This window comes from Mercenaria mercenaria, chromosome 12, assembly GCF_021730395.1.
Source record: "Mercenaria mercenaria strain notata chromosome 12, MADL_Memer_1, whole genome shotgun sequence".
NCBI classification, from domain to species: domain Eukaryota; kingdom Metazoa; phylum Mollusca; class Bivalvia; order Venerida; family Veneridae; genus Mercenaria; species Mercenaria mercenaria.
The window spans coordinates 54558333-54585132 of NC_069372.1; the positions used below are offsets into that span (position 1 = coordinate 54558333).

At 37.3% G+C, this 26800-nt stretch overlaps 1 protein-coding gene across 2 annotated transcripts in view; it reads right to left on the reverse strand.

Moving 5' to 3' along the window:
* LOC123534198 (uncharacterized) overlaps positions 1-26309 on the reverse strand; it is a 45816-nt gene extending 19507 nt beyond the window's left edge. The window contains exons 1-6 of one of the 2 annotated variants that reach the window (XM_045316324.2): positions 26175-26309; positions 20139-20266; positions 18858-18962; positions 14674-14811; positions 7543-7794; positions 2560-2752 (exon numbers count right to left, since the gene is read on the reverse strand). In XM_045316324.2, coding sequence (XP_045172259.2) covers positions 2560-2752; positions 7543-7794; positions 14674-14811; positions 18858-18962; positions 20139-20266; positions 26175-26304 — 946 coding nt within the window. In that variant the 5' untranslated portion in view covers positions 26305-26309. Of the gene's footprint in view, positions 1-2559; positions 2756-7542; positions 7795-14673; positions 14812-18857; positions 18963-20138; positions 20267-26174 lie in introns of both variants that reach the window. The other variant, XM_045316323.2, reaches the window with a different exon arrangement.
* Positions 26310-26800: the final 491 nt, after the last annotated feature.

A 26800-nucleotide genomic window follows, 5' to 3' on the forward strand; every position in this document is an offset into this window, starting at 1 on the left:
ACTGCCAACTTCCCCACATAAATTATCAGAGGTGGAGGACGAATGATTTCAGACACAATGTCTTATATCAAATCATCACAGAGAACATACGCTCTGCCCGGGGATCAAACTAGCGACCCCTCAATCCGAGACCAACGCTCTCCTTACCGAGCTAAGTGGGCGCATCTGGTTACTGTATTTACTGAATAAGCAATGTCAAAGAACTTTAATATATTATACTAAACTGAAGTGTATTTTTGTTTTGATCGAATTTTAACAGTATTAATCAGTTAGGGGTGTAACTGTTTTAAGTTATGTAACCTATTTCAGTTACTTTTTCAAGCATTTTATAGTTATAAAATATAGTTAACTCGGGTAAGTTATTCAAAAAAAGTCTTTTTGCTGTTCTCACACAGTGACCTTTAAAGTGAAATTAGTAGCAAACTGTGGTTAATCAAATTCTCTTTTAGTGGTATCATGACCTGATAAGCATAATGGGATGTTGAGAGTTCTATAGCTTTAAAACTTTTGCGTAAAACCTTATCAGCCTTGCGTAAAAAATTTTACTGCATAGCTGGAAAGATAAAAGGTCAAGGATTCAGGAAATAATTGCATTAGTATCATTCAAAATGAGGAATTGGCACAGGAGGGCTTTGTAATATTTTGTGATAACTGAAACAAGTTATGAAAATATAAACAATAACTCAAATGTGTTATAAACTGCGATAACTTGAAACAGTTACACGCCTGACTGTTAATATGGCACTCTCAACTAGTAAACAGAAACAAGAGGATCATTGTCCCTAAAGCGCTCACCTGTTTACAAGGCTTCAGGACTGTGTTTATATAAGAGAATTAGGATTCTTCTATGTTAGCCTATATTATATACATGTCACACACATTTTTGAACTTAGGACAATAATCTGAACAATTGTGGTGGAACTTGTATATCTAACACCAAATATCCAGGCTCTAGCTATTATTGATTCAGATGAGATGATTTTCAAAGTTTTTTATTATTTATATAAAAGCCAATAGTAAATACATGACAGACACAGAGGTGTGGCCTGTTTTTTTTTTTTTAAAGACATGTATGGTAGAGAGTAAACCCTTATATCTTGCCATATATCAAAGTTCTAGAGAAAAGGATTTTGGAAGTCTGATGGCTGAAAACCTTTTTTTATCCAAAATTTAAATTTTCCACTACATATGTATAGGGCAATGTGACCATGCCCCCTGGCAAATTGGAATGATTTTAACGATCTTGATAGAGGATCACACAGGAAACATTTATATAAAATTATTTTAAAATTGAGCAAACATTTTCACACAAGATTTTTTAAGTTTCCATTTTGAAATTGAGCCAGCAGTTTCACACAAGAAGATTTTTAAAGTTTTCATTATGTACATATAGGGAAAAAGGACCACGCCCTCTGGCGGCCATGTTTTTTGATGAATCGAAACAATATGAACAATTTTGGTCGAGCGTCACACAAGGACCATTTGTAAAATTATTTTAAAATTGGTGCAGCAATTTCACACAAGAAGATTTTTAAGTTTCTACTAAATACATACAGGGAAAAGGAACCACACCCCCTGGCAGCCATGTTTTTTTACTAATCGGTATTATTTGAACAGTATTGGTAGAAGGTGACACAATGACCATTTGTGTGAAATTATTTCAAAATCGGACCATCAGTTTAGAAGGAGATGTCGTTTGAAGATTTTTCTAGTTTTAGCTCTGGCCTATGTGCAATCAAGCGGAACCATTTGAACAACTTTGAAAGAGGACCATCCAACAAACATTCATGCCAAGTTTCATCAAAATCCATTCAGTGGTTATGGAGAAGATGACTTTAAAACACAACTGTTGAAGACAGACAGATGGACAAACACACGGCAGACACAGCATGATCACATTAGCTCACCATGAGCATTGCTCAGGTGAGCTAAAAATATACATGGAGAAGAGACACAGTGCGGCATATAATACATGTATGTCATGCAAGTCTATTTAACTTGCATACAGCTGTATTCTTTATAGCCAACAGCTGACTTCAACATCTGCCTTTTGCAAATCTAACAGCCGTTTTCGACAGTCATATTTTTTCACCCATTCCTGTTTAATAGCTAATATATTTTTCACAAATAATCTAGAACCCTGAAATTTCACACAGGTGCTCCAAAATGACACTTCTGTTAAACCAGATGATAATAGTTTTCAAAGACTGTTCTTGAACAAAGACATTTGCACAAAACAACAGACTTTTGTAAGATTTTTTTTCAAAAAGAAGAAATTTTCGGGGAATTTCTGGAAGCATAAGCTTTAGGATCATTTTCAGCTCATGGTTTGTAATTCCTTAACAAAACTGTCAAGTTAATTTGCAAGAATTGGCTTCGTATCAACAGAAATAAATGAAAAACTTTACCTACCGATTTACAGTGGGGTTACTTTTGTCCAGCAGGTGTCAGGATAGTTGGTTATCCAGTGTGTGAATAACATGTAAGAAAATTTTACCAAATCATATTTAATTCAAAGACACTAGTTTACACCATAATAACCTCATTACAGTCTTTTACCTGCAAATTCAATGCCTTTATCAACATGTTCCACTCTGTAATGGGCTTTTAAGATGGCAGGATCAGTGTATGATTTGGTCTTTACGCAGAATGGACAGTGCATGTGTGGAGTCTCATATGCACAAACTGGGTCAAAGCACTGGACAGGAATGTAGTCTGCCTCTGTCCCTTCGACTTGTACACTTGGATGCATCTGCTGAAAAGAAATGTATGTCTTAGATAAATGCTATAAGGTTTCATTTTTCACATGCTTGGTAATCAGCTGGATGCTTACGGATAATTCAATAATAGGGGAAATTATTCAAATTTATGCAGTCTTTTAAAAGAGGGTATAGCCTCAACAAACATTTTCAATATTATGAAGGATTCATTATTCTTGGCCATATACATTTAGAGATATGGGCATCATTAACAAAAAATCCACTATTTTGGCTATTTCAAGACCATAGTTACTCTGTGTGTGTTCAGGTTTAATGTCTTTTTCAACATTTTATCAGTCATGTGAACGATGGTGTCTACTTATAGCAGTGAGCACAATGGCCAATTTTACAGTGCTGCCTCACTGGAATATCATGACACAGACACGTGACATAATACCCCACATAGTCACATTATACTGACAATGGGCTGACCAGCCCTAGCACTATCCTCTTAATGCTGAGTGCGAAGCAAGTGCCACTAGTACCAATTTTTACGTCTCTGGTATAACACAGACAGCAACTGAACCAACAACCTACCGCACTCTAAGTAGGCACTCTACCACTAGGCTACCGTGGCGTAGGCCCTAACTCTGTAATAAGCGCTAAAAGTATACCAAGTGTGCAAAGTTGCATCATGTTTAAGATTGCAAGGTTTCATGAATTGCACATCAAAAGGTGAAAATGTCCATTTTTGACTATTTCAGGGGCCACAACCTTGGAAACAGAGGTGGAGCCAGACACAAAATAGAAGGTGCATAAGTTTGTATTATGATAAAGACTAATTTAATGCAAGTTTTCATCAATTTACATGTGTATATCAAAATACTTTTTCAGCTAAGGACATCACAAGATGACAATGTGCATTTTTGACTATTTCAGGGGCCATAACTTAAGAAATAGGAGGAGAAGCCATGCAAAAAAATAGGAGGTGTTCAAGTTCATATCATAATTAAGACTCATGCAAAGTTTCATCAATTTAAATCATTTACTTTTTAAGCTAGGTGCATCACAAACGTTTTGGATGGATGCATGGACAAGATCAAATCTATATGCCCCAAGCACTCAGCGGGAACACAAAAATGGGTAATAAAAGACAATTTTGCATGACTGTGATTAATAAAGATTTACAGTGCAACCTCTGCAGAGCAACACCCTTTGGGAGATGCAGATATTGACCTCTGCCGAGAGGTTGTTGCTCTATAGAGGTAAAAACGATAGTAAATGTCAGCTATGGGAAATTTTGATGCTGTTGTGGAGAGGTTTTTGCTATGGAAAGGGCCGCTCTGGAGAGGTCGCACTGTATTCCTCTCATTTGATGTTCAGAAATTTTCCTGAAACAAGAGGGTCATTGACCTCAGAGCGCTCTCCTGTGTACAAGGCTTCAAGTGCATTTATAAAACATAATTGTAAAAGTACAGAATTAGGTTTCTTCATTGTTAGCTTATATTATATTCATGTCACATATATTTTTACATCCTAGAGCAATAATTTGATTAATTATGGTAGACAGTACAACTCTGATATCACACGCCAAATATCAAGGCTCTAGCTATCATGATGCAGAGAAGATTTTCAAGTTTTCTTATATATATAAGCGTAAAGCAAGTACATGTCACACACAGGGTTGTGGCCATTTTTTACCTCAGAGCATTAAAATTTTGGACAAGTATGGTAGAGAGTCAAACCCTTACAGTGATTCATTTTGAAATCTTAAGATATGAGTCCATGGGACTCACATATTTTGAAACAATGAGTCCCAGCCTGTGAGTAATGAGTCAACAAGAGGGCCATGATGGCCCTATATCGCTCAACTGAGTACCATTGCTCTTAATGATAAGATCAAGTTTTGACATAGATCACATAGGCATACACTTTAAATATCATCAGGATAAATATTTTCTTGTAACAGTCCCTTTTGACCTATGGGTCACATACCAGTCATAGCCAATCTCCATATACCAAGTTTGAGGGTCCTTGGCTCAAATGCTGTATTTTTGTACTAGCATGACTATTCCCTACCCTGGAAGACTTAAATAACATTTAAAACCAATCTCATTAGATGCTGCTGAGGTATATTCATTTACATAAAATAAAGGGAGGTAATTTGTCATAAATTATATATATATATTTATATATATATATAAAGATGACTCAATATCAAACTCCTGCAAGATTTATTGAAGGTAACGTTCTGACCAAGTTAAGATTTGGCCAAAATTGTCAGGACGACGATGGACACATGGCGATGACAAAACCTCACCTTGAGCACTTGGATCTCAGGTGAGTTAAAAAACCAAGCATCTTTTGGTGATACAAATTGCATGCAAGTCTGGTTCAAATCAAATCATAAATGAAACAAATGTCTAGCAGCCAAGACCAAAATAGCCAATTCTGCCCATTCAGGGGCTGTAACCTATCGCACCCATGGCGGGTTGGTTAAAAAAAAAAGAACTCAGATCTTATGGTCATTCAGGTGATACAACTTGCGTGCAAGTTTGATGAAGATCAAATCATATTTGAAACCACTATCCTGTAGAAAAGACCAAAATAGCCAATTTTGGCCTTTTCAGGGACTGTAACTCTGGAACCCATGGTGAGATATGGCTTGTTCAAAAACAGAACCAACATCTAATGGTGATACAAACTGTATCCAAGTTTGGTTATAACCGAATTGTTTAAAGAGCTCCTAGAACACGAAATGCCCCCCGTTGATGCATTCAGTAATTCCACAAGGAACAGAAATTATTTTGTCACTGTACACAAAAGTTCTACTGTTCTGGGTGAATGTGACCTTGACCTCTGACCTACTGACCTTTAAATATACAAAGGTCATAATTCTAGGCTAAAGCATTCCTGAGTTATCCAGAAACTGTTTAACTGTTCTGTGTCACTGTGACCTTGACCTTTGACCTATTGATCTAAAACTAAATAGGGGTCATCTGCTGGTCATGACCAATCTTCCTGTTAATTTTCACAATCCTAGGCTTAAGCATTCTTGAGTTATTATCCTGAAAACTTTAAACTGTTCTTAGTAACTGCGACCTTGAACTTTAACCTACTAATCTGAAATCAATAGGCGTCATCTGCTGGTTATGACCAATCTCCCTATCAACTTTTATGATCCTAGGCCAAAACGTTCTTGAATTATTCTCAGGAATCGGATTGGTCTACATACCGACCAACCAACAGACATCAGCAAAACATAATGAAACCACTATCGTGCAGACAAGATATTGTTGATAGATGCACGGCAGAGGACAAATGGTTACAAGAGCTAACACTGAGCCTTTGACTCAGATTAGCTAAAAATAACAAGGCAGTCTGAAATGGAAGGCTCAAACCTCTGACCCTAAGTTGTGACCTTGACCTTGAGGCGGCATGGCTGACTTTTAAGTTCTGCACATTGTTGAGGTGATCTTTTGACCCAAGTTTTATAAAATTCCTTCAAGGGGTTTAGGAGATATTGAGCGGACATGAAATGGAAGGCTAAAACCTTTGACCTTGAGTTGTGACCTTGACCTTGAGCCAGCAAGGCTGACTCATGAGTTCTGCACATCGTCTTGGATAGGTGATCATTTGACCCAGGTTTAATATGAATCCTTCAGGGGGATTAGGAGATACAGAGCGGACACAAAATGGAAGGCTCAAACCTTTGACCCGGAGTTGTGACCTTGACCTTGAGCCATCACGGCTGACTCACAAGTTCTGCACATGGCCTTGATGAGGTGATCATTTGACCCAAGTTTGATGAAAATCCTTCAAGGGGTTTAGGAGATACAAAGCAGACACAAAATGGAAGACTTAAAACCTTTGAACTTAAGTTGTGAATTTGACCTTGATTCTGCACATCGTCTTGATGAGGTGATCATTTGATCCAAGTTTCATAATTATCCTTCATGGGGTTTAGGAGATACAGAGCAGACACAAAATGGAGGGCTCAAACCTTTGACCTTGAGTTGTGACCTTGACTTTGAACTGACATGGCTGACTCATGGGTTCTGCACATCGTCTTGATGTGGTTATCATTTGACCCAAGTTTCATGAAAATCCTTCAAGGGGTTGAAAAGTACCACTCGTGGTGGGGGATTAATAAAATTCATCATACTTTGGCGTCAATATCAGAAAGGAAGCATTCACACTTGTCACAGAGAATTTTGATTGGTTCGCGATGATTTGTTGCGAACTGTCGCTGATTGGCTGAAACTTTTTACCTATAATGTAACCAGACAAAAAATATCAGCGAAATGTGCCAGAGATTAAACAAGGGAACCATGGTAGACCTCTGGTATATGAGAGTGTATTCTCATTAAACACTTCATTCTGCTTTGCCAATTTTTTCTTCTCGAAGTTTTTGTAAGTTTTCAGTCTTCCAGTGATTATTTTCACCTACACCACCAGTCATAGACTATGTCTTTGTTTCAAAAAATGACACAACAAAACTTGCCAAATTTTCCACTGTCTGAATCCTTTAGTTTATACTAATTTATTTTAGCTTGTTTGTGATTAAAGCTTTAAGCTTATCTGAACAACTCTCTAGTCCGCTTTCTGGAAAAACCAGTACTGAAGTCATATGAGAAGTCATGGTCGTGACCCAAATGGGGCTCAAACACACGACCCCTGGGTTGAATGGCCGGCACTTTAACCACTAGACCACTGCTCCCCTGAATCCTTTCTTGGTCCAATATAGGCCTATAATGAGTTTCAAATAAACTGGTCAGAACCTGCAAACTTAAATAACATTACTTAATCCAACATTATCAAATTACAAACATTTATCACTTACAAATTCTCTCAATTTGTCTTGGTCTGAAATGCTGGTTTCATCTTTCTTTGAGGCCAAGTACATATGATTTTTAATTGTTTTCATTGATGGATAGAACCTTCGGTTTGTTACACTTGGGACTGATTGTGTCAACTGTGGTACAAAAAACTTAATATGCCTTCTCATCTCATCCATATCTCTAACCCCTTCATCAACCATTTCGTGGATTTTCTTGATGATATCTCTGTGAACCGGCTGAGAAATTTCTGCCGCCTAAAATATATATTGACATTTAAGCATTATATCATACTGTAAAATCATTTAATTTTGTGGGCAGGAAATTTCATGGTTTTGGCCAAAACAGCAATTTTGTGGGGATATGAATTTGTGGATTTCAACTTTTGAACATAAAATGAATGGGAATTTTAACTAGAAGATGCTTTTGTAGAAAAACGTATGTCTCCCCCACCCAGATAAGATTAGACTGAAAAACGTGGCATCTTGAGTGTAAACAAGCATTTTCTTTGATTTTACCTAGTGACCCAGTTTTTTACCCCACATGACCTACATTCAAACTTGTCCAAAATTTCATGAAAACATACATTCTGACAGAGTTTCCTGAAGACTGGAGCAAAATAATGGCCTCTATAATACAAGCTTTTCCTCTGAATTGACCAGTGACCTATATTTTAACCCCACATGACCAATCATCCAAGGCTTAATGACAACAAAAATTCTGACCATTAAAAGAACAGAATGTCCTTTAGAGCACAATCATGCAAGAAATCTGGAATGTGGGTAGTGGAGGGACTGAGGGGTGTTTGGCTAGATGTGGTTACAAATTCACATGCTGATAAATATTCATGGAATGTTTAAAACATTTAAACAAAAAGGAATGAAAAAAAGCTGAATTTCATTTTTTGATGGAAAATAAAACAAGAGGGTCATGATGACCCTGGATCGCTCACCTGAGTAATATGGGCTACATGTTTCAAATGTCAAACTGACGATAAAATATTAAGAAAGTCAGCAGGTCACATTCATGGTCAATGAAATTCAGTTTTACAATTTGTGTGCAAAACTGTGTATGTCATCAAAATTTCAAGGCTGTATCTTAACAAGAGCTGTCAGTTGACAGCACACTCGACTATTCTCAGTGCTTGATAGTATAATATAAGCTACGAGTAAAACTTTAACATTACAATAAGCATATTCTAAGTCGAAAAGGGGCCATAATTCAGTCAAAATACTTGATAGAGTTGCCTCCTCCTTTTTACAGACTGGGGTTTTTACAGACTGGGGTCATGATGGTAAACAAGTATGCAAAATATCAAAGCAATATCTCAATGGACTTTGAAAATATTTGGGGTGGTACGCAAACTTTAACATTACAATTCTAAGTCGAAAAAGGCCATAATTCAGTCAAAATGCTTGCTCGAGTTGTCTGCTCCTGTTTACAGACTGGGGTCATGATGGTAAACAAGAATGCAAAATATTAAAGCAATATCTAGATGGACTTTGAAAATATTTGGGGTGGTACGCAAACTTTAATATACAATTCTAAGTCGAAAAGGGGCCATAATTCAGTCAAAATGCTTGATAGAGTTGTCTGCTTCTGTTTACAGACTGGGGTCATGATGGTAAACAGGTATGCACTATATGAAAGCAATATCTCAATGGACTTTGAAAATATTTGGGGTGGTACGCAAACTTTAACATTACAATCAGCATATTCTAAGTCGAAAAGGGGCCATAATTCAGTCAAAATGCTTGATAGAGTTGTCTGCTCCTGTTTACAGAATGGGGTCATGATGGTAAACATGTTTGCAAAATATGAAAGCAATATCTCAATGGACTTTGAAAATATTTGGGGTGGTACACAACCTTAACATTTGTGTGATGCTAACGCTCACGCCGACACCAGGGCGAGTAGGATAGCTCACCTATTCTTCGAATAGTCGAGCTAAAAAACAAGAAAGTAGGTCAGTAGGTCAAGGTCACAGTCAAGTGAAATCATATTACTTGGGGTCATCAGGTAATAATAATTAAACAGTCTTGGAAATAGGATCAGATGATTTTTTTAAGTATTTTTTCCTACATAACTCACATAATAACTAAGTGACCCCAGGGTGGGACCTCTTTTAACCCCAGGGACATAATTTGAAAAATTTTGGTAGAGGACTACTCAACAATGCATCATACCAAATATCAAAAGCCTAGGTTGTATGGTTTCAGACAAGAAGATTTTTAAAGCTTTTTCCTATATGTCTATATAAAACTTTGGACCCCCAGAGCAGGGCCTCTTTTCACCCAAGGGGTACAATTTGAATAATTTTGGTTGAGGACCATAAAACAATGCTACAAACCAAATATCAAAGGTCTAAGTGTTGTGGTTTCAGACAAGAAGATTTTTAAACTTTTTTTCCTATATAAGTCTATGTAAAATGTGGGACCCCGGGGTGGGGCCATATTTGACCCTAGGGGGATGATTTGAATAATCTTGGTAGAGGACCACTAGATGATGCTACATACCAAATATCAAAGCCCTAGGCCGTGTGGTTTTGGACAAGAATATTCTTTAAGTTTTTCCTTTCAGTTGCCATGGCAACCAGAGTTCTGCATGGAATTCAATTCTTTAAATAATTTTGAAAGGGGGCCACCCAAGGATCATTCCTGTGAAGCTTGGTGTAATTCTGCCCAGTGGTTTTCAAGAAGAGGATTTTTTTTAGAAATTGTTGATGGACAACGCACGACGGACATCAAGCGGTCACAATAGCTCACCTTGTCACTTAGTGACAGGTGAGAAAAAACAAGAGCTGTCTCCATAGGATGACACATGCCCCCGATGGCACTTTGAATGAATAGTTATGGCCGATGTTAGAGTTTAGGACCTTTGACCTACGGACCTGGGTCTTGCGCACGACACGTCGTCTTACTGTGCCACACATTCATGCGTAGTTATTTTAAAATCCATGCATGAATGACAAAGATATGGACCGGACAAGCCCATCAATGCACTATCATGAAATATGACCTTTAACGTCTAAGTGTGACCTTGGCCTTTGAGCTACAGACCTGGGTCTTGCGCGCGACACGTCGTCTTACTGTGGTACACATTCATGCCCAATAATTTTAAAATCCATGCATGAATGACAAAGATATGGACCGGACACGCCCAACTATCATGAAAAATGACCTTTAACGTCTAAGTGTGACCTTGACCTTTGAGCTACGGACCTGGGTCTTGCGCGCGACATGTCGTCTTACTGTGGTACACATTCATGCCAAGTTATTTGAAAATCCATCCATGGACGACAAAGATATGGACCGGACACGCTCAACTACCATGAAAAATGACCTTGACCTTTGAGCTACGGACCTTGGTCTTGCAAGCGACACGTCGTCTTACTGTGGTACACATTCATGCAAAATTATTTGAAAATCCATCCATCGATGACAAAGATATGGACCGGACATGAAAATTGCGGACAGACTGACAGACCAACAGACGGTTCAAAAACTATATGCCTCCCTTCGGGGGCATAAAAAAGTGGAAGGGATGCTGTATCATCGGGGTGGTGGGGATCACTGGGTGAAGGAGCCAGGTGGGGGCAGGGTACAACTTGAAAAAGTTTATAAATATTCGTGGAATATTTGACAGAATGATTGGGGGTGGGGGTGGGGGTGGGGGGGGGTGGCGGGGGGGTGGAGGAGGGACCAAGACGGTGGGAGCGACCAGGTGTGGGTACACAACTTCACATCTTTACAATAAATGTTCATGGAAAAAAAGCGAAAGAAGTTTAATGAAATTCTACCAATTAGATAGTTTACAAATGTACAAATATGTGATTTTTAAACAATTAAAAGGCAATAACTGTGAAGTACCTAAAGAGATCCTGACGAAATTATGTGTGCACTATCACATTATGGCGATCTAATTTAATTTAAGTTTCATAGTTCTAAATCAAACATATCACAAGCTATGAAGCAGAAATTACCATATTTATAGTACTGTATATAGTCAACACTAAAAACGTCTAAGAGCTTTAACGCTAGTGTTTCTTGGGCAATCTGACTGAAACATGACGGGCCAAATAACCCCATAGTGGCGAACATGTATATGAAGTTTTATTTAAATACTCCCAACCACTTCCTAGACATGGCTCTGGAAAGACGGATGTAAGTTCGGACAACGCCAAACTATATCCCTCCACCTTTGGCGCAGGATAAAAATGTGTCCCCTTAGATAGAAACAAGCTTTTTTTTTTATTTGACCTGGTGACCTAGTTTTTGACCCCACACGACCCGGATAAAAATTCATTCAGACTTCATGCAGATAAACATTCTAATAAAGTTTCATGCACATCAAATGGAAAATGCAGCCCCTATTGCATGCACAAGGTTTTTCTTTGATTTTTACAGATGACCTAGTTTTTGACCCAACAAGACCCAGTTTTCATCAAGGCAAACATTCTGACCAAGTTTAATAAAGATTGAGTAACAACTGTGGCCTAGTTTTTGACTCCAAATGACCCAGATTCATACTTGACATAGAAATCATAACAAGAGGGCCAAGATGGCCCTAGGTCGCTCACCTAAGAAACACTCCATAACAGTGTAAAACATGTTTGACCTAGTAATTTCATGGAAACAAATATTCTGACCAATTTTTCATTAAGATTGGACCAAAAAATTGGTCTCTTGCGATAAAACAAGCATTTTCTTAGATATGACCTAGTTTTTGACCCTTGATGACCCATGTTCAAATTCGACCTAGATTTTATCAAGGCAATCATTCTGACCAAAATTCATGAAGATCAACTGAAAAATACAGCCTCTATCACATACAGATGTTTTTTCTTTGATTTGACCAAGTGACCTAGTTTTTGACCTCAGATGACCCATATTCAAATTCGACCTAGATTTCATTAAGGCAATCAACCTGACCAAATTTCATAAAAATCAATTGAAAAAAAAACAGTCTCTATCGCATACACAAGATTTTTCTTTAATTTGACCTAGTGACCTAATTTTTGACCTCAGATAACCCATATTCAAAATCGACCTAGATTTCATCAAGGCAATCACTCTGACCAAATTTCATGAAGATCAATTGAAAAATACATCCTCTATTGCATACACAATGTTTTTCTTCGATTTGACCTAGTGACCTAGTTTTTGACCCCAGATGACCCATTTTCGAACTCGGCCTAGATTTTATCAAGGTTATCATTCTGGCTAAATTTCATGAAGATTAATTGAAAAATACAGCCTCTATTGCATACACAAGGTTTTTCTTTGATTTGACCTAGTGACCTAGTTTTTGATCCGAGATGACCCATTTTCGAACTTGGTCTAAATTTCATCAAGGTAATCATTCTGACCAAAATTCATGAAGATCAATTGAAAAATACAGCCTCTATCGCATACACAAGGTTTTTACGTGATATGACCTAGTGACCTAGTTTTTGACCCAAGATGACCCATTTTCAAACTCGGCCTAGATTTCATCAAGGCAATCATTCTGACCAAAATTCATGAAGATCAATTGAAAAATACAGCCTCTATCGCATACACAAGGTTTTTCTTTGATTTGACCTAGTGACCTAGTTTTTGACCCGAGATGACCCATTTTCGAACTCGGCCAAGATTTCATCAAGGCAATCATTCTGACCAAAATTCATGAAGATCAATTGAAAAATACAGCCTCTATCGCATACACAAGGTTTTTCTTTGATTTGACCTAGTGACCTAGTTTTTGACCCGAGATGACCCATTTTCGAACTCGGCCTAGATTTCATCAAGGCAATCATTCTGACCAATATTCATGAAGAAGAATTGAAAAATACAGCCTCTATCGCATACACAAGGTTTTCTCTTGATTTGACCTAGTGACCTAGTTTTTGACCCGAGATGACCCATTTTCGAACTCGGCTTAGATTTCATCAAGGTTATCATTCTGACCAATATTCATGAAGATTAATTGAAAAATACCGCCTCTATCGCATACACAAGGTTTTTCTTTGATTTGACCTAGTGACCTAGTTTTTGACCCGAGATGACCCATTTTCGAACTCGGCCTAGATTTCATCAAAGTTATCATTCTGACCAATATTCATGAAGATTAAATGAAAAATACAGCCTCTATCGCATACACAAGGTTTTTCTTTGATTTGACCCAGTGACCTAGTTTTTGACCCGAGATGACCCATTTTCGAACTCGGCCTAGATTTCATCAAGGTTATCATTCTGACCAATACTCATGAAGATTAATTGAAAAATACAGCCTCTATTGCATACACAAGCTAAATGTTGACAGACGCCGGACGACAGACGACAGACGCCGGACGACAGACGCCGGACATCGAGCGATCAGAAAAACTCACCTGAGCATTGCTCAGGTGAGCTAAAAAACAACATTCTGACAGTTTCATAAGGACTGAGTCACAACTGTGGCCTCTAGAGTATTCACAAGCTTTTCCTTTGATTTGACCAGATGACCTAGTTTTTGACCATATATGACCCAGATTTACAGTTAACCTAAAGGTCATCAAGACAAAAATTCTGACCAATTCTCATGAGTTTCAAACTTAAATTGTGGTCTCTTGAGTGTTAACAAGATTTTCCTTTAATCTGACCTAGTGGCCTAATTTTGGATCCAACATGACCCAGTTTGGAACATGACCTAGAGATCACCAAAAAAAACATTCTGACGAAGCTTCATAAAGACTGAGTCAGAACTGTGGCTTCTAGAGTGTTCACAAGATTTTCTTATGATCTGACCTTAGTTTTTGAACCTACATGACTCGGTTTCAAACATGACCTAGAGGTCATCAAGACAAACATTCTGACCAAGTTTCATAAAGATTAGGTTACAACTGTGGCCTCTATAGAATTCACGCAAGTGCTGACAGACAATGCACGCCGGACAATGACACTTTACCTCACCTTGAGCTAAAAACTAAAATGTGACTGAATATAAACTTATGATAGTACAAAACATTGAATGATTAGGTAATAGATGCCTGTGCAAAGAAGTGTTCTTGATTATATATAAAACCAACAATACTTGCTTTATATTTTTGAACTGTATCAGCAGATAAAAGTGGCCTAGTAAGATTTGGTCTTTCATCGAAAGTTAAGTGTACTTACTTTTCCAATTGCGTGATTCTTGTGTTCATAACGAGTACCAACCAGAAATAGTTTCTCCTGTATCAAGTCACCTCTGGCCCAGGATTCTCTCAACTCTCTGCTTACTCTATCTTTCACTGACTTCTTTTCAGTTGATGCCTGCCAGGTGATAAATCATGAAACAAGAGGGTAATGATGACCGTATATCGCTCACCTGATAAACTTGGCCTTAGAATCATCAAGACATTCTGACTAAGTTTCATGAAGATAAGAGTCATAAATTTGGCCTCTACAGTGCGAATAAGCTTTTCCTTTGAACTGGGTGGTGACCTAGCTTTTGACCCCAAATGACCCAGTTTCGAACTTGGCATGGAAATCATCGAGAAAAACATTCTTACCAAGTTTCATGAAGGTAGGGTCATAAATATTGCCCAGTGTTTTTTTTTGATTTGCTTTTGACCCCACATGATCAAGGTTCAAGCTTGGCCTAGGAATCATCAAAATAAACATTCTGACCAAGTTTCATGAAGATAGGGTCATACATGTGGCTCAAGAGTGTTAACAAGCTTTGATTTGACAAGGTGACCTACTTTTTGAAACTACTATATGACCCAGTTTTGAACTTGGCCTCGGAATCATCAAGATAAATATTCTGTGCAAGTTTGTATCAAATCAAAGCATAAATGAAACCTCTATATGGCTGAAATGGCCGAAATAGAAAATTTTGCCCCTTTCAGGGACAGTAACTCTAAAACTCATAATGGAATCTAGCTGGTTTTCAAAAGGAACCAACATATTTTTGTGACATAAGTTGTGTGTAAAAGTGGTTAAAATTGAATGTAAAATGTCACTTCTATCACGTTCACAAGGTGAAAATTAACAAATTTTGGCTCTTAATTTCAGGGGTCAATCAGGGGCCATAACTCCCATTCCTATGATTGAATCTGACATATTCTTCATGGAATCCAAGCTCTATTGTTGTTAAAGACATTTTGCTAGCTTGTATCAAATCAAACCATGAATGAAGTCTCTATATGGCTGCAAAAGCCAAAAGAGCAAATTTTGACCCTTTAAGGGGCCATAACTCTGCAACCCATGATGGGATTTGGCAAGTTTTCGAATGGAACAGAAATATTATGCCAATACAAGGTGTGTGCAAGTTTGATTAAAATTGATGGCAAAATGTGGTCTCTATCGTGTTCAAAAGAAATTGTGAACAGACGACGGATGGACAACGGACGAAGGGCAATCATAAAAGCTCACCTTGTCACTACGTGACAGGTGAGCTAAAAATAACCAATCAGTATTTGTGATATACTGCGATAGGTTTCTTCTATGTTAGCCTATATTATATACATGTCACACATTTCTGAACCTAGGGCAATAATTTGAACAATTATGGTAGAACTTTCAAATCTGTTATCACATGCAAAATATCAAGGCTCTAGCTATTACTGATTCAGAGAAGAAGATTTTCAAAGCGTCTTATATATATAAGCCTATAGTAATTACATGTCAGACACAGGGAAATGGCTGTTGTTTTTTTTCACCTTAGGGCAATAACTTGGAAAAGTATGGTAGAGAATCAAACCCTTATCTCAAGACATGCCAAATATCAAAGCTCTAGAGAAAAGAATTTTTAAAGTCTAATAGCTTAAAACCTATTTTATCCAAAAACCAAAAAGACCATCAAAACCATTTAACAACTTTGAAAGAGGGCCACCAAGAGACAATTCAGGGCACTAGACATCTTTTGGGGACAGGTACTCATACCCTCAGAGGGGGAATTTTTCGTCTTTTTAAGACAAATACAGAAAGGTTTTAGCCATATAGAAGTTACTTTGAAACCATCATTAATTTCGTCAAAATGAAATTTCGTGATTTTGGCCAAAACGGCTGTTTCCTTGGGATGAAATTTGTGGATTTGCAATTTCTGAAAAGAAAAATTTTCATAATTTCCACAGGAATACATCTAGTCTATCATTTTGTTCTAACATGTGAAATCTACACGTGTCCAACAGCGCTGCCATGGTTACCGAATTTGCAATCTACGCCATTGGAGATTAGCGAGCAATTGCAAATGCATTATCTATAATTATACGACCCCTAATTTACAAAACTTAATGAAAATGAGAAATATTCAATTAGAAAAGTCGGCGCCAATTAAAAAGACAGTGTCAAAACTTGGTCTTGCACAATTAGCATTCATAATTTAAACAAATATAAAGTTCAATACCGGGTCAAACAACAACTAGATTATGTATTGCAAATTAAAACAAGAGGGTCATTGACCCTAAAGCGCTCATCTGTGTATAAGGCTTTAAGTGTGCTTGTATAACGTAATGTTACAAGTATTGATAGGTTTCTATGTTAGCCGTCACACACATTCTTTAGCCTAAGGCAATAGTTAGACAGTATAACTCTGATATCATACGCCAAAAATCAAGGCTCTAGATATTATTAATTCAAGGAAGAAGATGCATGTAGTCCAAATTTGAAGCCTGTACCTTCAAAAATGTGAAAGTAGGTCACTAGGTCAATGTCAAAATTTATTTCGGTACACAAACCTATGCATGTGGTCCAAATCTGAAGGCTGTAGAAACAGAAATGTGAAAGTAGGTCACTAAGTAAAGATCAAGGTCAAAGTTCATTTAGGTTCACAAACCTATGCATGTGGTCCAAATCTAAAGGCTGTAGCTACAGAAATGTGAAAGTAGGTCACTAAGTAAAGATCAAGGTCAAAGTTCATTTAGGTTCACAAAACTATGCATGTGGTCCAAATTTTAAGGCTGTAGCTTCAGAAATGTGCAAGTAGGTCACTAGGTCAAAATCAAGGTCAAATTTCATTTCGGAACACAAAACTATACATGTGGTCCAAATTTGAAGCCTGTACCTTCAAAAATGTGAAAGTAGGTCACTAGGTCAATGTCAAGGTCAAAGTTTATTTCGGTACTCAAACCTATGCATGTGGTCCAAATTTGAAGGCTGTAGCTACAGAAATGCTTAAGTTGGTCACTAGGTCAAGATCAAGGTTAACTCATGTCAAGGTTCATCTAGCCACTCAAAACTACATGTGGTCCAAATCTGAATCTTGCAAAATATTGACAAGAAGATTTTTGAGGTTTTTCCCTATATATGTCTATATACACCATGTGACCCCCAGGGTGGGGCCATATTTGACCATATTTGAAATAACTTGATAGAGAACCACTAGATGATGCCTCATTACAAATATCAAAGCCCTAGGCTTTGTGGTTTTGGACATGACGACTTTTAAAGTTTTTCCCTATATAAATCTATGTAAACCATGTGACCTTGAGAGCATGACCATATTTGAACCTAGGGGAATAATTTGAACAAACTTAGTAGAGGACCACTAGATGACGTCACATACAAAATATCAAAGCCCTTGGCCCCATGGTTTTGGACAAAAAGATTTTCAAGGTTTTTCTCTATATAAGTCTATATAAACCACGTGACCCCCGCGGGGCCATACTTGACCCTGGTACAGGACAACTTAGTTGAACTAGATGATGCTACATACCAAATATCAAAGCCCTAGGCCCTGTTGTTTTTGGACAAGAAGATTTTTGGGCCAGCAGTTTCACACAAGAAGATTTTTAAAGTTTCCATTATATACACATTGGGAAAAGTGACCACGCCCTCTGGCGGCCATGTTTTTTGATGAATCAAAATAATTTTAACAATCTTGGTAGATGGTCACACAAGGACCATTTGTGTAAAATTATTCTAAAATCGGGTCAGTAGTTTCACACAAGATTTTTAAAGTTTCCATTATATACATAAAGGGAAAAGTGACCACCCCCTCTGGCGGCCATGTTTTTTTGATGAATCAAAATAACTTGATCAATCTTGGTAGAAGGTGACATAAGGTGCATTTTTGTGAAATTATTTCAAAATTGGACTAGCGATTTAGGTAATGTTGTTTGAAGATTCTTCTATTTTTTAGCTCTGGCAGCCCCATGTGCAACCAAGCATAACCGTTCAAGCAGCTTTGGCAAAGGACCACCCAAGGGACATCAATGTTAAATTTCATCAAAATTCATTCAGTGGTTTTGGAGAGGTCTTTAGAACACAACTGTTGATGACGGACGGATGCACGACAGACAATGGACACAAAGTCATCACAACAGCTCACCATGAGCATGGCTCAGTTGAGCTAAAAAAATCTCACTGTCACTTACCTTAAAGAGTGGAAACAGCACTATCTCTTTTATAATTATCTGTGCCGGACAGTCTAGCTTCTTGCAACTTTTGTTTCTTGGCTTCTGGTCTAAAGGTTTGGAGGCCTGAAAAATAATTCTAACTGGTGAATTATCCAGTCAGATAAAAGTAACAATATGTGACCTTGACCTTTGACCTATTGCCCTCAAAATCAATAGGGGTCATCTGCTGGTCATGACCAACCTCCCAATCAACTTTCATGATCCTAGGCCCAAGCGTTATTGAGTTATGATCCGTAAACCGTTTAACTGTTCCTGGTCACTGTGACCTTGACCTTTGACATACTGACCTCAAAATCAATAGGGGTCATCTGCTGGTCATGACCAACCTCCCTGTCAACTTTCATGATCCTAGGCCCAAGCGTTATTGAGTTATCATCCGGAAACCGTTTTACTGTTCAGGGTCAGTGACCTTGACCTTGACCTTTGACATACAGATCTCAAAATCAATAGGGGTCATCTGCTGGTGCTGACCTACCTCCCTATCAACTTTCATGATCTTAGGCCCAAGCGTTCTCGAGTTATCATCCGGAAACGGATTAGTCTACATACCATCCGACAGACATGTGCAAAACAATATACCCCTCCTTCTTCAAAGGGTGGCATAAAAATCTCATTCCTGAAAGACCACAGGGCTCTTTTCCCCTATAAATCTACCTCCGGTAAAAGGAGGTAATCCCAATGCAAAAAAGTATGGTTTTTTTCCAATGTTGAATTTAAAATTTCCAAATGATTATACCTTTTAGGGTTTTTGCTGTTTTAAGATAGTTTTGCTAATTTGTATGTATATTTAGGTAAATCATAATACTGTTGAACAATTACTGAAATGCAATTCATTAATATTTCACACAAAAACACACTTATGTAGATTTTGGTAATTTGCAAATTGTCCCAATTAAGACAATTTCTGAGAGCATTTTCCCAATTCCACCGGTGTCGGTGGCATTCCCAAATTGATGAAAAAAAGGCCGACCACATTACATATCAGTAAATGAAACTGATTTAAGCTGCTTTGAATTAATTCTTTCCCTAAAAAATAACAATACTAGAAGTACAAGTTCTGAATCAGATACACTTGTTTAAGTATAAGCCTGAAATGTACATAATTATGCCAAAATGCAATGGAAAACTTCAACTATAAGTTTTCATTTCTTTTAAGCATAAGACTCTTTAGACATTCTGTTACTGTATCAATGACATGTGAAATAAAGTTTCAGAACTGTTATTTCTCCATAAACTTACTTCTAGTCTCTCCTTTCTCCTTCTGTGGTGGTCTTTCCCATGATGACAATACATGACTTTGTTTCCAAGGTTTATATATGGTTTTGAATTATACCAGTAAATCTTTTTGTTGGCGATACTATCCAAAGCTATATATAAGAAAAGAAAAATGAAGAGTTACTGAAAGATTACACAAATACATATGAAACACATGCAAACTGACACTGACATTTTATTAATCTACAGTAGATACATGTGTAGTGGTTCACATATTGGGCAGTCTTTGTAGGTCAAATTGGACAGCGTTGGCACAATAAGCCAGGTCCAGGGTTCATGTCCTGGTCGAGGCAGCACATTTTCCTCTGACTGTTACATTTGGGGGTTCGTCCAGGATGTTCACCCTTAGAGCCCATGTGAGGCGAAGCAGTTTGGCTGGGGTGTACATCTGATTTCTGTAAATAGTCTGTGGCAGACAGTGGCCAGGAGTGCCAATGTCTCACATAGAGAGGGCCAAGATGGCCTTAGGTCACTCAACTGTGTAACAGATCATAACAGTGTAAACACGTTTTACCTAGTTATTTCATGGAGACAAATACTCTGACCAATTTTCATTAAGATTGGACCAAATAAAGTGGCCAAGCATTTTCTTTGATTTGACCTAGTGACCTAGTTTTTTATCCCACATGACCCAGATTTGAACTTGTCCAAAATTTCATGAAAACAAACATTCTGACAAAGTTTCAGGAAGATTGGAACAAAAAAGTAACCTCTAGAGTGTATGCAAGCTTTTCCTATGATTTCACCTAATGACCTAGTTTTTGACCAAACGTGACCCAGAACTGAAACTGACCAAGACTTCATGATAACAAACATTCTAACCAAAATTTATGAAAATAGAATCAAAAATGTGCCCCCTAGGGTGTCAACAAGCTTATTCTTTGATTTGACTGGCAACTAAGTTTTTACCTCACATGACCCAGACAAAAATTCATACAATATTTCATTCAGACAAACATTCTGACCAAGTTTCATGCACATCAAATGAACAAGAGTGTTAACAAGCCTTTCCTTTGATTTGACTGGGTGACCTAGTTTTTGACCTAATATGACCCAGTTTCAAACCTAATTGCCTAAGAATCATCACAATAAACATTTTGACCAAGCTTCATGATGATAGGGTCATAAATGTGGCCTAAAGAGTGTTAACAAGCTTTTCCTTTGATTTGACCTGATGACCTAGTTTCTGACCCTATATGACCCAGTTTCAAACTTGGCCTAGAAATCATCAAGATAAACATTCTGACCAAGTTTCATGAAGATAGGGTCATAAATGATGCCTCTAGGTTGTTAACAAGCTTTTCCTTTGATTTGACCTGATGACCTAGTTTTTGACCCTACATGACCCAGTTTCAATCCAGGCCTAGTGATCATCAAGATAATCATTCTGTGCAAGTTTGTATCAAATCAAAGCATAAATGAAACCTCTATATGGCTGAAACGGCCAAAACAGAAAATTTTGCCCCTTTCAGGGGCAGTATCTCTAGAACCCTTTATGGAATCTAGCCGGTTTTCGAAAGGAACCGAGATCTTATTGTGACTTAAGTTGTGTGTAAGTGTGGTTAAAATGAAATATAAAATGTCTCTTCTATACTGTTCAATAGGTAAAAATAACGAAATTTTCGCTCTTTTAGGGGTCAATCAGGGGCCATAACTCCAGAACCTAAGATTGGATCTGACAGATTCATCATGGAATCTAAGATTTACTGTTGTTGAAGATATTTAGCAAGTTTGTATCAAATCAAACCATAAATGAAGTCTCTATATGGCTGCAAAAGCCAAAATAGCAAATTTTGGCCCTGTAAGTCTTAGAGGCCATTTATAACTCTGGAACCTATGATGGGATCTGGGCAGTTTTCAAAAGGAAACAAGATATTATGCCAAACTAGTTGTATGCAAGTTTGATTAAAGTCAATTGCAAAATGTTGTCTCTATCGTGTCCACAAGCCAAAAATAATAAATTCTGGCCCTTTAAGTGGCCATGACTCTGCAACCCATGGAGGCATCTGGCCAGTTTACAAAAGGAACCGAACATTAAACAAAAATGCCTAGAAGACTGCCCATCATGCCATGCAAAGCCGTATTAGGACACATGAAACTTTCTGACTCTGGCAAGCTCTTTGTGCTTTGACTGTTGATTTTGCTGGCAGACGAAGTTGTAATGACAAATGTCCAAAACTTTGTGATAACTGTTGTATGTTTCCGGTTTCTATTTGCCGAGTTACCGTGTGCAAAATTCACGCAAGACTGAGACAGGGAACCAATCAGAACGCAGAAAAAGAGATGCTAAATTTAGATGCAGTATGGCTTTCCCAAAACTGCTGAAATCGAGAGGCCCTCAGCGGGTGAAACATTCGTCTAGTACGTCAAATTATAAACTCCGTAACCTTGAAGCAATGTTCGGCGTTTCAAAATTATTCTTTCCTTTTTTCATTTCAAAGCAGAAAATTTGTGCTTGTCAGTGAACAAAAAGAAATGCAAAAACTCACTTGTCCCCCGTCAAAAAGAGATGCTAAACTTAGATGCAGTATGGCTTTCCCAAAACTGCTGAAATCTAGCGGCCCTCAGCGGGTGAAACATTCGTCTAGTACGTCAAATTATAAACTCCGTAACCTTGAAGCAATGTTCGGCGTTTCAAAATTATTCTTTCCTTTTTTCATTTCAAAACAGAAAATTTGTGCTTGTCAGCAAACAAAAGGAATGCAAAAACTCACTTGTCCCCCATCAAAAAGAGATGCTAAATTTAGATGCAGTATGGCTTTCCCAAAACTGCTGAAATCTAGAGGCCCTCAGCGGGTGAAACATTCGTCTAGTACGTCAAATTATAAACTCCGTAACCTTGAAGCAATGTTCGGCATTTCAAAATTATTCTTTCCTTTTTTCATTTCAAAGCAGAAAATTTGTGCTTGTCAGCGAACAAAAAGAAATGCAAAAACTCACTTGTCCCCCGTCAAAAAGAGATGCTAAATTTAGATGCAGTATGGCTTTCCCAAAACTGCTGAAATCGAGAGGCCCTCAGCGGGTGAAACATTCATCTAGTACGTCAAACTATAAACTCTGTAACTTTGAAGCAATGTTCGGCGTTTCAAAATTATTCTTTCCTTTTTTCATTTCAAAACAGAAAATTTGTGCTTGTCAGCGAACAAAAGGAATGCAAAAACTCACTTGTCCCCCGTCAAAAAGGGATGCTAAATTTAGATGCAGTATGGCTTTCCCAAAACTGCTGAAATCTAGAGGCCCTCAGCTGGTGAAACGTTCGTCTAGTACGTCAAACTATAAACTCTGTAACTTTGAAGCAATGTTCGGCGTTTCAAAATTATTCTTTCCTTTTTTCATTTCAAAGCAGAAAATTTGTGCTTGTCAGCAAACAAAAGGAATGCAAAAACTCACTTGTCCCCCGTCAAAAAGAGATGCTAAATTTAGATGCAGTATGGCTTTCCCAAAACTGCTGAAATCTAGAGGCCCTCAGCGGGTGAAACATCCGTCTAGTACGTCAAATTATAAACTCCGTAACCTTGAAGCAATGTTCGGCATTTCAAAATTATTCTTTCCTTTTTTCATTTCAAAGCAGAAAATTTGTGCTTGTCAGCGAACAAAAGGAATGCAAAAACTCACTTGTCCCCCGTCAAAAAGTCCCGAGTCAAACAAGTTGGACATAGGAATTCCACACCCCTGGGGAGACATAAGGACCATTTGTGTGAAATTATTTCAAAATCGGACCACCGATTTGGGAGGAGATGTCTCTCAAAGTTTTTTTCTATTTTTAGCTCTGGCAGCCCCTATGTGCAACCAAGCAGAACTGTTTGAACAACTTTGGTAGAGGACCACCAAAGGAACATCATGGCCAAGTTTCATCAAAATCCATTCATTGGTTTTTGGAGGAGATGTTGGTTAAACACAAATGTTGACGATGGACAGACGACTTGACGGACGCACGCAGGGACAGTCGCACAACAACGCCATTTCAATACCCACTTTTAAAATTTAAATTTCAGTCTTTTTGTAGTGAATATTTTAATATGAAAATGTGTTTTAGGGTGTATTAAAATCATGCACTAAATTTTCAAAGCTGTATTTGCCCGGTTTAAATGTTTACTAAACGTCTCGTCTGCTAACCTCAAATTTGCATGGGGCCTTTAGATTTAATGGTGGGACCTCACGGAAATACTGCGCATGCACATCACACCACTTCCGACTTCCCCTCAACATGTAAACATGCTTCGTGAGTGCAGACGAAATGAAATGGTGTAAAATACTTAAATTTAACCATTGTAACTTCGCTGTGTTGTTGAAAACCAAGAGTCCATTTGATCGTAAACTGATAAGCAAGATTAAAAACTGAAATAAAATGTTTACAGGACTGTCCGGTTTGGTGGCCGCCATCCAGTATCCTGTTTTCTCATATTCTCGGGGGCCTAAGGGGTTGTTTTTATTCCCAGTAACAGATTAACCATTTCATAAACAGCATTTGGGTGTTATTTTGTAGAAAATTCACTTGTCTTTCAGATGGAGTCATAAAATGTAATAAAAATGTAATAAAATCAATAATTTATGGCAAATTTGCTAACACCACCAGAAAAAAATAAGGAAGTGTCTAGCCGTCCGGTAACCGGACGCCTAGCCTGCGTTCTAGTCGTCCGGTTACCGGACGGCTAGCAAATCATCAAGGGATTTTCTAGTCGTCCGGTAATTGATTTCTTAATGAATAAGTTATGATTTTATATAGTTTTAAATGTTATTTACTTAAAATATCAATACTTATCTGATTTTACAGTCGATTAAACGCAAGAGATCGTGTTTGTTTACAAATCCGTTGATATTCTATTTTTAGAAATGATAAAACATTGATCGCCGAACGTCCATATGCATTTGTGTAAACAGTGATGTTTTTTTCCAACGGCCTAAACTTTAATTATTAAAACACAAACTTTTTGAAGAATGGAAAGCTAATTCATTCATTAATTTTGAATATAATTATTTCAAAATAAAATGGATTAATTATGAACGCTTAACTATTGACCATATCGACATTAAGGATAAATCCCGTTTTCCGGTTTTTCTTAAAGTTTTGAACATCACGCTGCCGCTTTTGAAATTAGATGTCATTTAAAACAGTTATTCATTAAAAAATACTTGAATACTAAAATATGAAAATTGAAAGTACTTCAAAACTGTTTTAATTTTGAAAAATCCAGTGAAAAAGTTGTTAAAATTTAAAAATTCCGATCCCATAAAAGCCTCCAGATGAACAGATTTTAGTAAGAGATGCCATGTCGATCTCGCCATTATTAAGTTCGGCAAACTTCCATTTTATCGGCTGAATAATGCAGTGATTTATTGTAAATGTACGTTTATAGTATGTATTTACACAAAATTTTGTTTGCAGATAAGTATAGATATCTTAAGTAAATAACATTAAAACTATATAAAATCATGTCTTATTCATTAGGAAATCAGTTACCGGACGACTAGAAAATCCCCTGAGGATTTGCTAGCCGTCCGGTAACCGGACGACTAGAACGCAGGCTAGGCGTCCGGTTACCGGACGGCTAGACACTTCCAAAAAATAAAGATTTTTTTGAAAATTGAGTAAAGTGCTGATAGTTTTGTCAACATGCATTCAAATCGCTTGAAATTTTCAGTGTGTCAGTTTTGTACCATTCCTGTCTAGAAAATAACAAACATTAAATTATTTGACAACTTGAAGACAAAAAACGAGAATATGAGAAACCCCAAGAATAACAGAAACAGGGATAGAGTAAAATATCATTAAAACAATGTTTAAGGTAAAACTGCGCATGTTATGGCATATAAAGACATGCAGCTATAGCTATGTTTGTTGTAATCACCACTAGTCGGTGTTGAACATAGCATGATAAAATGTTCTCATCTGTACTTTTGCATCGAGATACCGCGAGCATAGGAAATATACCGCGAGCATAGGTTCCACCGCTTCAGAGGCTCTGATAAATATTTGATCTGACAATATAACATAATTACAATGTTTTCCAAAATCTTTTACTGTGGTTCCCGAAACGAATGTTGTTGTTGATTGTATTTCATGGTCTTTTATTGCGCAAAACACCTCTTCTAATGTTCTGTAAGTACAGTTGAGACGTTTGTCCGCCATCTTTACTAATTTGCATATGGTTAGAGACCACCAATTGTTTTCCCCTGGTTTTAAGGTTACAACACACTAAATAGCTGTTCTTCTTTATTCTATATAAAATTGACATGTGTAGGAAATATATTTATCAAGCATTTGCTTTAAGAGGTTAAATTGCAATTGTGTACTTGTATTACAATTTATACCTATCACCTGTATGTTTGTATGTCTATACATGTATATTCACGCTTTTCTCATATTCTTTATAATTGTTTAACACCGCCATACAGTACTGGCGATGAACATTGTATATGTTTTGCCAAATAAAAATAAACTATTAAAACTATTATAAACTATTAGAACTATTGTTCTAAAATAATAATAAGAAAAATGTGATCTTTTGATTGGATTATCTCACCTTGATTAATTATTTGTTGATATACAGCACGTGTATATTTATCTGCAGTGCGCATTGCAATTAACAATTAATTAAGCGATTGTGGTGACATCGGCGACCACG